The sequence below is a fragment of the Octopus sinensis genome, unplaced genomic scaffold (genome assembly GCF_006345805.1).
Source record: "Octopus sinensis unplaced genomic scaffold, ASM634580v1 Contig00515, whole genome shotgun sequence".
In the NCBI taxonomy this organism is placed as follows: domain Eukaryota; kingdom Metazoa; phylum Mollusca; class Cephalopoda; order Octopoda; family Octopodidae; genus Octopus; species Octopus sinensis.
This window is the reverse complement of record NW_021824028.1, coordinates 5,885-20,326: the sequence shown is the minus strand read 5'-3', so window position 1 is coordinate 20,326 and position 14,442 is coordinate 5,885. Positions and strand designations below refer to the sequence as shown.

At 32.8% G+C, this 14,442-nt stretch overlaps 3 protein-coding genes across 3 annotated transcripts; all 3 read left to right on the top strand.

Annotated features, from left to right (window-relative positions):
• The first annotated feature begins 8,735 nt into the window (after positions 1–8,735).
• Positions 8,736–9,113, top strand: LOC115226918 (major centromere autoantigen B-like). Its single transcript, XM_029797896.1, has one exon. It carries the CDS (start codon positions 8,736–8,738, stop codon positions 9,111–9,113), a length of 378 nt encoding a protein of 125 aa, XP_029653756.1.
• Positions 9,114–9,335: 222 nt separating this feature from the next.
• On the top strand, positions 9,336–9,914 carry LOC115226916 (tigger transposable element-derived protein 6-like). The gene has a single exon (XM_029797895.1). The coding sequence runs from the start codon at positions 9,336–9,338 to the stop codon at positions 9,912–9,914; it is 579 nt and encodes a 192-aa protein (XP_029653755.1).
• Positions 9,915–12,862: 2,948 nt separating this feature from the next.
• On the top strand, positions 12,863–13,441 carry LOC115226915 (tigger transposable element-derived protein 6-like). Its single transcript, XM_029797894.1, has one exon. The coding sequence runs from the start codon at positions 12,863–12,865 to the stop codon at positions 13,439–13,441; it is 579 nt and encodes a 192-aa protein (XP_029653754.1).
• The last annotated feature ends 1,001 nt before the right edge of the window (positions 13,442–14,442 follow it).

Genomic DNA, 14,442 nt, shown 5'->3' with positions numbered 1-14,442 from the left:
GCGACGGTTGGAATCTCGCCCGAGACAATGTGCGAACAAAGACGAGTGACAGAAGATAGCAGGTCTTTTCCGGATTCGTGGGTCAATGGGCTCAGGAGATCGCGTAGGTGGATGGCTTAACACCGTCTATCCCGCCGCTGCTACTGGGCGCAAAAGACCCGAGAGCGGTCTGTGGCAGCGAAACACGGGGAGAACGGAGAGAATATAGGTCAGTCTGGGAACGAAAAGAAAGTTCTTCACAAGAAAAACGCAAGATGCGAGCCAAGCCCACGGATCCGATCAGTGAGTAGTTTAATTCGTCCCATTTAGACGATAAGGCATTTTCTATGCCATCAGCGGAAATTGGAGAGCCAAGATAACTAGATCGCCGGTGGGCGTTAGCCTTAACCCAACGATCAGGCTGCTGAGAGAGGAGAATGTGTTGCGGAGAGCGGCGGGGGCAAGAGAAATGTTTACGAGTTCGCATTTTCCGCCGTTAAGAGATAGTCCGATCTTGGAGAAACCGGAAGTGATTCTCTTAACGTCTTCCATAACGACCTCTGTAGGTCCACCAATCGTCACGTCGTCCAGGTACCATTAAAAGATTAATGATAAATTGACTGAGTTCAATTTAGTTTCCGATAACTTTTCAATACGGTTTTGCATTTCTTCTTTAATATTTTTGAGTACGTCTTCTTTGAGTACTTTACTACATCTGTTTTCTAAAACTCCCAAATATCTGTAGCTGTCCAGACCATCCATCAATTTACCATCATTTCTTAATAGGTAACTATTTGTTGCTGATTTATCGAAATTCCTCTCCAGTCCAGATGATTCAAAGTAATAGTTCACATCTTCCATCATCCACGCCAATGTCTCCTCTCCCAAAATTGCATTATATATTACGCAATATATTACGCAATTTATTACATAATCTCAAGTACCCCCATATCATCAAATCTAGGGTCCTCTCTGAATTGTATAATATGTTACGCAAGGTTAACCATTAAAAGATTAATGATAAATTAAAAGTTAGATTAATTAAATTTTTCAATTTACTGGTCTTGGGCCTCCCTGAACAGCACCATCATCTTTCGTGATCCTCTTGCTATTAATTTGTCCTTCCTCAGAGTATTCGTTTTCTGTCACCTCATCATGTCTCCTCTTCATCGAGTTAGCTCCCCTTTGGTGAGTGTTCCACACTGCATAATCTTTGTTGAGAATCAATGCTTTAGTCATTACGTCTTCGAAACCATGTTTATATTCTACGAACATTCCTTCCAACGTCTTCTTTAATGCAATCGTTTGGATGTATGCCAGAACACTGTCTTTAATGCCAATCAAATCCATGTATATTTTAAAATACTTGGAGGTGATCGCATCCCAGGTAATGACAATCGGAAGTATTTTGACTTTGGGCTTGTAAATGATTTCTAATTCACTTGCCAGGATATCATATTTATGAAGTTTTTCAACTTCAACTGCTTTTAAATTATCCACACACGTCACTCCAATCTCTATTAGCCATATGTGGTTTAATTTTTTGTCGTATAGGAAAATGTCCGGCTTGTTATATTGAATTTTTGACTCGGTAGGGATAGTAGTGTCAACTCGTAATTCAGCACGATCATTGGTAATTACGCTTTGGATAGAGTGAGTCTTCAACCTTTTTGATTTTTTGAATCCAAATTTTCTGCATAGGTGCATGTGTATGCATTTAACAATTTCGTTGTGTCGCCTTGTATAATCGGAATTAAGCATTCTATTGCATCGAGTTGCCAAATGGTCGACTGTCTTATTAGAAGATTTGCAATGTGGGCATTTCGAACCAAGCTCGCGGAAGAAAATATTCCTGTCCTGCAGAAGGAAGAACATGGCTTCAGATTTAGGGGAAATATTTCCTTTTACAATCCATTTTGAGGATGTCTGTATATCGAAAGTCTCATTATCAAGCTGATAAAAGACACTCAATCTGCAGACTCTTTAGTGTCTGTTCAATGTGCTGGGTTGATTCATATTTTATTTGCAAGAATTCTGTGATTGTGGCCATGTGTGACTTTTTTGTTGTTCAGCCCACAGAATTCCTGCACTCTCAGAGAAGTAAATTTTCGCCTTTCCAGGCTTGTTTTGAAATCAAGCAACATTTTCTCAGCTTTGAAAGTGATAGATATCAATCCCCTTCCAAACATATTCCTCGGTAAGTAAAGTCTTTCTTTGCAAGCTGGTTTCATATGCACATTCAAATTCATAAGTATTTTTCTGACTAATTTATCAATTTCTTCAAATTCACAGGGTTCTAAGTCAATGAGTCCAATATAGTAATTGCACAGTGATAGAGCATGTTCATTGATTGCTTTAAATAAATTGACTGAGTTCAATTTAGTTTCCGATAACTTTTCAATACGGTTTTGCATTTCTTCTTTAATATTTTTGAGTACGTCTTCTTTGAGTACTTTACTACATCTGTTTTCTAAAACTCCCAAATATCTGTAGCTGTCCAGACCATCCATCAATTTACCATCATTTCTTAATAGGTAACTATTTGTTGCTGATTTATCGAAATTCCTCTCCAGTCCAGATGATTCAAAGTAATAGTTCACATCTTCCATCATCCACGCCAATGTCTCCTCTTCTTTGGACAATAGCTTCAAGTCGTCAATGAATAGGAAGTGATTTGTAGAAAAGGTTAGGGAATTAATGTCACCAGAATTTATCGATATATTTGGATATTTTGAAGATAAAAGTCTACTTAACGGATCCAAAACAAGTACAAATAATTGGGGCGACAGAGAGTCGCCTTGGAGTATACCACGTTCTATATTAACAGTTCCCAGCTGTTTTTTTCCCAATCTCAAAGAGACTTTCCAGTTTGGAATAATTGACATAATAAAACTAGTTATCCAATTAGGCAGTCCAGAGTTTTCGAGGATTTCAACAAGAAAGTCATGACTAACTGAGTCAAATGCTTTCTTGACGTCGATCCATGCACAAAATAATTTATTATCGTGCGCTTTGTTGACGCATCTGTTTAAAAGTGCAAGTTCTTTTGCTCCTTGACAATGTCGTTTAGTTCCAAGCTGGTACTCAGTTATCAAGTTGTAAGTGTCGGCATATATTGCAATTTTTCATTCACACACTTTGTAACCAGTTTGTACAAACATGGCATACATGTGATCGGTCTGAGGTCCTTGGGGTCAATAGAGGTTGCTTTCTTGGGATCAGGTAAGTGATTCCAGTATAAAACCAACTTTGCGGGTGACTAGTTCCGTTAATAATATTTCTGATTTCTTGAAATAGGAATTTGTGAAGAGAATCCAATTTTTTGATGAAAAAATTGTATACACAATCACATCCCGGAGCTCTCCAGTTAGGAAGAGATTCAATTAAGTTTAAAATGAACTCGTCATTGATGTCGGAGTCATGGTGCTCAGCACCAGTAACTCTCTTATTCACTCCAAAACTTAACTCATTTTTCTCCTTTTTCTTCCAGACGTCCATCCAAAATTTGAGACAATCAGATGTGTCGAAACAATCAATCAGAGCATTATCAGAGTTAGAATGGAGGTTTCTGTAGAACGACCTTCGATTCAACTCAAACTTCCGATTATCAATTCCGTATTGTCGCCTTGAATCTGCAATAGACACCTTTTTGTTTAGAATTCGAATCTGGTCTGTGATTGTTGTCGAGATTCTTTCAAATTCTCCCCTTTTGGATTTTTTGTAATTGTAAGAACATAAAATGTCAATGACTTTCTTCTTTTCTTCGTCTTTGATAGTAGACATAAAGTATTTTGATATTAATATACTAGCTCGGCAGCTCGCTTCGCTCACCGCGACCTAGCTCCTGCGGAGGGCCTGTTTCATCAAACAACTATAAGTTTATGTAGATGTATAAGACTACCTGGTTTAATGTAACCCTATTCTATCGCCTGTTGATAAACGATGTTTGTCGTCCGTCCTTCCTTGGCATATATAAATAAATTTTCTCTTCTGCCTACCCTCGAGCATCCCACATACAGCTGTCCATGTGAAAAGCACTCACTCTCTAAAAATAACCCAACTACCTTAATGACTGTCCCTGGGCCTTGTTTATTGTCATTGCAAAACTCATCCTCAAAGGAAATTGCAGCCTTTTAAATCTAAATGGTAATTTATCAGTAATTATCGGAATTCGTGGAATATAAACATCCTCACCTCTATACTTACCTGTTAATATCGTCGCCTCTATTACGTTAGCCATCAAATTTTTGATAACTAACCTCGTTCCGTTGCATAATTTAGGTGGCGCAAGATTTCGTAATAAAACCACTGGAACGCCTATCTTTAACTTTAAAAGATGATTCCGCATTCCAGAGGGATCTAAGGAGTTTAAAAATTCAATCCGGTTGAATTTTTAGAAAATAACAAAAAAATAAAAAAAACAAATAAAAATAAATAATTTAAAAACAAAAAAATAAAAAAAACAAAAAAAAAACTTTAAAAATTTGTAAAATAGTATAAACAAAAAAAATCTCTGCCGCCACGGCAACAACCTGTCTAATTTTTCTAACAGCCAATTAAGATAATGCTTAAAAGCCTTTATAGTCCGGAGATTTAGCTTAGTGACCTTGATTAGACAAACCACTGGCGGAAATGGGGCAGGCGGAAATGGGGCAGGCGGAAATGGGGCAGCCGGAGATGGGGCAAGCGGAAATGCGGCAGGCAGAGTAGCAGCAGCCAAAAAAGCGACACACAAAAAAGATTTATTTAATTAATACCTTAAGCTGACCGTTTTTTCTTCAGCTTCGTTTTTCCTCCTTCGGTTATCTATTTAAAAATTATTTTTGAATAATAAAAAATATTAGGAAAAAAGAGGCATACAGAAAATAAATTCTATCTTTACGAAAAACTTTTTTCTTAAGGTCGTCTTCCCTCCTTCGGTATCTATTGAAAAAATTATTTTTGAATAATAAAAAAGTTTAGGAAAGAGGCATACCGAAAATAAATTCTATCTTTACGAAAAACTTAACTAAATAGTTAATATTTTTACGCAAATTCTTCTGATTGCGCTGTCAATTGGTGGTAAATTGTGTTAATGATTGTGCTAATGTGGTTTCAACTATCAAAGTGTTTTTTAAAATCTGTTAATTGCACACTCTTTTCAAGGTCGTGCAATCTGTAATTGCACATTCTGTCAAAGTCAAATATGATAATAGCTTTAATTTTGATTCATGGTCGATAATGATATATGCATTAATTTAAAGAGAGAAATCATAGGATGAATTGAATTTCTTTATCGCGAATAATTGGGAGTTCATCATTGTTAATATTCTCGCTGTCGTTTTCATCAAGGATATTCTTAATACGTGAGATTTTGCCTCGAAGGTTTTAATGGACCTCATCATGAATGTCGAGGACATTAACGTTGTTCATTTTAATCAAATGCAGAAAATAATTTTTTGATTTTTGGGCGGAAAGGTTTTAAGGACCTCATCATGTAAGTCGAGAACATCGTAGTTGTTCATTTTAACCAAAATGCAGAAAATTTTTTTTTAATTTTTTTTGGGGGGAAGGTTTTAAGGACCTCATCATGTAAGTCGAGAACATCGTAGTTGTTCATTTTAACTAAAATGCAGAAAATTTTTTTTTAATTTTTTTTGGGGGGAAGGTTTTAAGGACCTCATCATGTAAGTCGAGGACATCGTAGTTGTTCATTTTAACCAAAATGCAGAAAATTTTTTTTAATTTTTTTTTGGGGGGAAGGTTTTAAGGACCTCATCATGTAAGTCGAGGACATCGTAGTTGTTCATTTTAACCAAAATGCAGAAAATTTTTTTTTAATTTTTTTTTGGGGGGAAGGTTTTAAGGACCTCATCATGTAAGTCGAGGACATCGTAGTTGTTCATTTTAACCAAAATGCAGAAAATTTTTTTTTTAATTTTTTTTTGGGGGGAAGGTTTTAAGGACCTCATCATGTAAGTCGAGGACATCGTAGTTGTTCATTTTAACCAAAATGCAGAAAATTTTTTTTGGGGGGAATTTATCTTTACTTTGCCAATTTGAAGTTGGTGTGCACACACAGACAGACAGACAGACAGACAGACAGACAGACAGACACACACCATACCATTTTATTATTAAGATTTTTTTCAGTCAAAGACTCAATTTTATTTTGTATTCTCTGCTTCCAATTCGTTTTAATTGGATCTCTCATTGTAATTTGTTGGTACACACATTGCGGGGAATATATCAGAGTTGAAATATCTTCAATACTTGTAGGTAGGTTGTTTGTTGTATATTCGATCAATGATTTATTTATTATTTCGATTAACTCGTGATTACATATTGAGACGGTATCTTCCTTGTCTGTTGCCTCGCATCGATTGTTTTAGAATTATTTGCATCAATTGAATTAATAATTCCTCATGCACCCTGTTGTAAAGTGCCAAATCAGGGGAATTATTATTCGTTCTTTTTTTCATTTTTGGAAATTTCGCTTCTATTCCCGAAGACAGAAGCGAGTTTTTTTAATTCATATATTGATTTCTTTTTTCCGAATTTAGAATTAAAATATGTAGCAATGAGGGGCCAACCTCCTCTGGGGACTCGTTTAAGACGGTCTTTGACACAAATCAATAGAGATGACATCCATTCTCCAGGGTTGGAAGATTCGATTGACTCACAAATAGCTTTCATGGGAATCAAAGTTGAAGGGGTCTGTGGGGGTCCGTAATTGCAATTGCCCGAGGCATCAGGATGACCATGAACTGTCAGGTCCACACTTTCTTGAGTTCCATTTGGTAAAATTTCTGTGGATCCGTCCATGGGAATGACTTTTTCAGACTGCGAAAAACCAACCATCCGTACACCACAAGAACAATGTAATCCTCTGTTACGCAATATATTACATAATTAATTTCATAATATGTTACGCAATATTTTAGGTAATTTAGTAAATAATCTCAAATACCAAATATCCTCAAATCTAGGGAATTCCCGAAATTGCATAATATTTCACGCAATATATTACGTAATTTATTACATAATCTTAAGTACCGCAAAATACTCATATCTAGGGACCTCGTCAAATTGCAAAATATTTCACGCTATATATTACGTAATTTAATAATAATCTTAAATACCCCCATATGCTCACATCTAGGGACTTCCCTAAATTGAATAATATGTTACGTAATATATTACGTAATTTATTACATAATCTCAAGTACTCCCATATCCTCAAATTTAGGGACCTCCCCAAATTTAATAATATGTTACCTAATATATTACGTAATTTATTACATAATCTCAAGTAGCCCCATATCCTCATATCTAGGGACCTCCACAAATTGCATAATATATTACGCAATAAATGACCTAAATTATAAGATAATTTCAACTACTCCCATGTCCTCACATCCAGGGACCTCCTAAAATTGCATTATATATTACGCAATATATTACGCAATTTATTACATAATCTCAAGTACCCCCATATCCTCAAATTTAGGGACCTCCCAAATTGAATAATATGTTACCTAATATATTACGTAATTTATTACATAATCTTAAGTACCCTAAAATACTCATATCTAGGGACCTCGTCAAATTGAATAATATGTTACGCAATATATGACATAATTTTTTTTTTTTTTTTGTATACTTTAACACTAATGAACAAAACAATTGTCAGTTAACTAAATTAATCCAGCCGAACGGATTGCTTGCGCGTTCCCGCGCACGATTGCGAGTGAGATCCTCTGCCTCAACCAAGAGGACTCGCGAGCATCCATCTTTTTCCGAGCAATGAGGATAAATTATTAAATAATCTCAAGTACCCCCATTCCTCAAATCTAAAGACCTCTACAGATTTCATAATATGTTACGCAATATTTTAGGCAATTTAGTAAATAATCTCAAATACTCACATATCCTCAAATCTAGGGAATTCCCAAAATTTCATAATATGTTACGCAATATATTAGGTAATTTATTAAATAATCTCAAGTACCCCATTTTGTCACATCTAGGGACCTCCTCAAATTGCATATCCTCAAATTTAGGGACCTCCCAAATTGAATAATATGTTACCTAATATATTACGTAATTTATTAAATAATCTCAAATACTCACATATCCTCAAATCTAGGGAATTTTCCAAATTTCATAATATGTTACCCAATATATTAGGTAATTTATTAAATAATCTCAAGTACCCCATATCGTCACATCTAGGGACTTCCCCTAATTGAATAATATGTTACGCATTATATTACATATTTTATTAAATAATCTCAAGTACTCCCATTCCTCAAATCTAAAGACCTCTACAAATTTCATAATATGTTACGCAATATATTAGGTAATTTATTAAATACTCTCAAGTACCCCCATTTCTCAAATCTAAAGACCTCTACAAATTTCATAATATGTTACGCAATATATTAGGTAATTTAGTAAATAATCTCAAATACTCACATATCCTCAAATCTAGGGAATTTTCCAAATTTCATAATATGTTACCCAATATACAGAAGACTATCCATTTAACGAAAAAAAATTTAACGAATATATTCATTTTACGAAAGTCAAAATATTTTTTCACGTTTTTCCTTAGATAAATTCAAAAATAAAATTTTTTTTTCTTTGTATTAGTGAATATTTAAGTATATTTAACGAATATTTAAATAACGAAAATTAAAATTTTTGATTAAATTTTAAAGTAATTTTTCCTCGCTATTTCTTTGTAGTAAACCATGTGTGCAAGGGTGAACAATATGAAGAAAAAAAAAACTTATCAAATTCAACAAAAACTGGAAGTTATTGATTTCAAGAAGAATAATCCTGCTGTTACTCAAGAAAATTTGGCTCAGCGGTTTAATATGCCTATTGGAGTGATCAATTCAACGTTGAAGAAAATGCAATTGTATGGATCAAGGCGTCACAAACAAAAAAAGAATATTACATTTAAAAGTTGTACTGATAAGATATATGAACCACTATATGCATGGATTCAGAACAAACGTTTCTGTAATCACACCATAACTAATGAAATGGTACGCGAAATGGCACTCAAAATTGCTCAACGATTTTATATTGAAAATTTCAAAGCATCTCACCCATGGATTTCACGCTTTAAGGAAGAGTATAAATAAAAACACTCACGATTTCTGGAGAAGAACAATTAGTGGATCCCGTTTTGCTTATAGATTCATATGAACGCTTTGCAGCCATGTTAAAAAAATATGGATCGGAAAAATTTTTACAACTGCGATGAAACTGCCCTTTTTTCAAATGTACTCAAAAAAAACATTAGTTCTTGACTCCGAATCAAGGGCTTCAGGAAAGAACGAATAACACTGTTATTATGCACAAATATGGAAGGAGATAAAGAGCATCCGTTGGTAATCGGAAAATTCAAAAATCCTCATGGTTTTAAAAATATTAATATGAATAATCTTGGGATTCAATATGCAAATAGCAATAAATCTTGGATGACCAGTTTAATTTTTAAAAACTGGGTTGAACGGTTAAATTCCAAAATGAGTGTGGAAAATAGAAAGATTTTGCTTCTTTTAGATAATGCGCCAGTTCACTATTTTGATGGCGAATTCAGTAATATCGAATTGTATTTTCTTCCTCCAAAGACAACATCTAAGATTCAACCAATTGATCAAGAGATTGTGCATTCATTTAAATCGTTGTATAAAAACGGAATGACTAAAAATTTGAGTATGGGAACAAATATAGGAACATTGTCATATACAGATGAACTTACCAAATTCAAATTAGTGAATGCTCTACCTTTAATTATTGAGGCTTGTAACGAAGTCACAGTGGACACTATCAAAAATTGCTTTAACAAGGCATTAAATAATTGGCCGAAGATAGATGAAAAAATACTTGAAGAATCCACTGACGAAAAAGGTATTAAATTTAAATCACCTTACAATTAAAGATAATAAAAGTGAAATTATGATTGAGTTTCCTGTCTGTGCACCTGTCGTCTGCGAAGAAAACGCGTATCTTGATACAATACAATGTGAGGAAGAAAATGAGCATGAAGAAATAGATAGCACAAATGACAATCCCATTGGTTATGCAGATGCACTTAAATATTTGGAAAATATTGAAAAATATTTTTTGCAAGAATCTGGTGAACATATTCACCTAATTACAAATTTGAGAAATATATTGGCAAAAATTAAAAAGAAGGAACCTAAAATTACCGATTACATGACACATTTTTAATTAAACAATTTTTTTCGTTAAATTCATTAAACGAATGCTCAATTTTCATTTTCGTTAAATGAATAGTCTACTGTATTAGGTAATTTATTAAATAATCTCAAGTACCCCATATCGTCACATCTAGGGACTTCCCCTAATTGAATAATATGTTACGCAATATATTACATATTTTATTAAATAATCTCAAGTACTCCCATTCCTCAAATCTAAAGACCTCTACAAATTTCATAATATGTTACGCAATATATTAGGTAATTTATTAAATACTCTCAAGTACCCCCATTCCTCAAATCTAAAGACCTCTACAAATTTCATAATATGTTACGCAATATATTAGGTAATTTAGTAAATAATCTCAAACACCCAAATATACTCAAATCTAGGGAATTCCCGAAATTGCATATAATGTTACGCAATATAATATGTAATTTATTACATAATCTCAAGTACCCCCATATCCTCAAATTTAGGGATCTCCCCAAATTTAAATGAATAAATTTATTAAATAATCTCAAGTACCCCCATTCCTCAAATCTAAAGACCTCTACAAATTTCATAATATTTTACGCAATATATTCGTAATTTATTATAAAATCTCAAGTATTCCCATATCCTCACATCTAGGGACCTCCCAAAATTGCATTATATATTAAGCAATATATTACGTAATTTATTACATAATCTCAAGTATTCCCATATCCTCACATCTAGGGACCTCCTCAAATTGCATATCCTCAAATTTAGGAACCTCCCAAATTTCATAATATGTTACGCAATATTTTAGGTAATTTAGTAAATAATCTCAAATACCAAATATCCTCAAATCTAGGGAATTCCCGAAATTGCATAATATGTTACACAATATATTACGTTATCTATTAAATAATCTCAAGTACCCCCATTACTCAAATCTAAAGAACTCTACAAATTTCATAATATGTTCGAAATATATAAGGTAATTTATTAAATTATCTAAAATACTCACATATCATCAAATCTAGGGACCTCCTCAAATTGTATAATATATTACAAATATATTACGTAATTTTTTTTTTTTATTGACAAACCAACCAATAACTACAAGTTAATTAATTAAAAGCTTCAAGGGCGGGAAGCCGACGCGATCGAGAAAGAGTTAGAGCGCACTATCGCAAGGGATATCCGCTCGAAAAACCATCTCGATTTACGTAATTTATTACATAATCTCAAGTAGCCCCATATCCTCATATCTAGGGACCTTCTAAAATTGCATAATATGTCACGCAATATATTACATAATTTATTACATAATCTTAAATACCCACATATCCACACATACAGAAACCTCCCAAAATTGCATTATATATTAAGCAATATATTACGCAATTTATTACATAATCTCAAGTACCCCCATATCCTCAATTTTAGGGATCTCCCCAATCTGAAATGACATAATTTATTAAATAATCTCAAGTACCCCCATTCCTCAAATCTAAAGACCTCTACAAATTTCATAATATGTTACGCAATATTTTAGGTGGTAATTAAATAATCTCAAATACTCACATATCCTCAAATCTAGGGAATTCCCAAAATTTCATAATATGTTACGCAATTTATTAGGTAATTTATTAAATAATCTCAAGTACCCCATTTTGTCACATCTAGGGACCTCCTCAAATTGCATATCCTCAAATTTAGGGACCTCCCAAATTGAATAATATGTTACCTAATATATTACGTAATTTATTAAATAATCTCAAATACTCACATATCCTCAAATCTAGGGAATTTTCCAAATTTCATAATATGTTACCCAATATACATTAGACTATCCATTTAACGAAAAAAAATTTAACGAAAATATTCATTTTACGAAAGTCAAAATATTTTTTTACGTTTTTCCTTAGATAAATTCAAAAATAAAATTTTTTTTTCTTTGTATTAGTGAATATTTAAGTATATTTAACGAATATTTAAATAACGAAAATTAAAATTTTTGATACAATTTTAAAGTAATTTTTCCTCGCTATTTCTTTGTAGTAAACCATGTGTGCAATGGTGAACAATATGAAGAAAAAAAGAAAAACTTATCAAATTTGACAAAAACTGGAAGTTATTGATTTCAAGAAGAATAATCCTGCTGTTACTCAAGAAAATTTGGCTCAGCGGTTTAATATGCCTATTGGAGTGATCAATTCAACTTTGAAGAAAATGCAATTGTATGGATCAAGGCGTCACACAACAAAAAAAGAATATTACATTAAAAGTTGTACTGATAAGATATATGAACCACTATATGCATGGATTCAGAACAAACGTTTCTGTAATCACACCATAACTAATGAAATGGTACGCGAAATGGCACTCAAAATTGCTCAACGATTTTATATTGAAAATTTCAAAGCATCTCACCCATGGATTTCACGCTTTAAGGAAGAGTATAAAATAAAAACACTCACGATTTCTGGAGAAGAACAATTAGTGGATCCCGTTTTGCTTATAGATTCATATGAACGCTTTGCAGCCATGTTAAAAAAATATGGATCGGAAAAATTTTTACAACTGCGATGAAACTGCCCTTTTTTCAAATGTACTCAAAAAAAACATTAGTTCTTGACTCCGAATCAAGGGCTTCAGGAAAGAACGAATAACACTGTTATTATGCACAAATATGGAAGGAGATAAAGAGCATCCGTTGGTAATCGGAAAATTCAAAAATCCTCATGGTTTTAAAAATATTAATATGAATAATCTTGGGATTCAATATGCAAATAGCAATAAATCTTGGATGACCAGTTTAATTTTTAAAAACTGGGTTGAACGGTTAAATTCCAAAATGAGTGTGGAAAATAGAAAGATTTTGCTTCTTTTAGATAATGCGCCAGTTCACTATTTTAATGGCGAATTCAGTAATATCGAATTGTATTTTCTTCCTCCAAAGACAACATCTAAGATTCAACCAATTGATCAAGGGATTGTGCATTCATTTAAATCGTTGTATAAAAACGGAATGACTAGAAATTTGAGTATGGGAACAAATATAGGAACATTGTCATATACAGATGAACTTACCAAATTCAAATTACTGAATGCTCTACCTTTAATTATTGAGGCTTGTAACGAAGTCACAGTGGACACTATCAAAAATTGCTTTAACAAGGCATTAAATAATTGGCCGAAGATAGATGAAAAAATACTTGAAGAATTTACTGACGAAAAAGGTATTAAATTTAAATCACCCTACAATTAAAGATAATAAAAGTGAAAATTATGATTGAGTTTCCTGTCTGTGCACCTGTCGTCTGCGAAGAAAACGCGTATCTTGATACAATACAATGTGAGGAAGAAATGAGCATGAAGAAATTAGATAGCACAAATGACAATCCCATTGGTTATGCAGATGCACTTAAATATTTGGAAAATATTGAAAAATATTTTTTGCAAGAATCTGGTGAACATATTCACCTAATTACAAATTTGAAAAATATATTGGCAAAAATTAAAAAGAAGGAACCTAAAATTACCGATTACATGACACATTTTTAATTAAACAATTGTTTTCGTTAAATTCATTTAACGAATACTCAATTTTCATTTTCGTTAAATGAATAGTCTACTGTATTATGTAATTTATTAAATAATCTCAAGTACCCCATATCGTCACATCTAGGGACTTCCCCTAATTGAATAATATGATACGCAATATATTACATATTTTATTAAATAATCTCAAGTACTCCCATTCTTCAAATCTAAAGACCTCTACAAATTTCATAATATGTTACGCAATATATTAGGTAATTTATTAAATACTCTCAAGTACTCCCATTCCTCAAATCTAAAGACCTCTACAAATTTCATAATATGTTACGCAATATATTAGGTAATTTAGTAAATAATCTCAAATACCCAAATATACTCAAATCTAGGGAATTCCCGAAATTGCATAATAGGTTACGCAATATATTACGTAATTTATTACATAATCTCAAGTACCCCAATATCCTCAAATTTAGGGATCTCCCCAAATTTAAAAGAATAAATTTATTAAATAATCTCAAGTACCCCCATTCCTCAAATCTAAAGACCTCTACAAATTTCATAATATGTTACGCAATATTTTATGTAATTTATTAAATAATCTCAAGTACCCCATATCGTCACATCTAGGGACCTCCTCAAATTGCATATCCTCAAATTTAGGAACCTCCCAAATTGAATAATATGTTTCCTAATATATTACGTAATTTA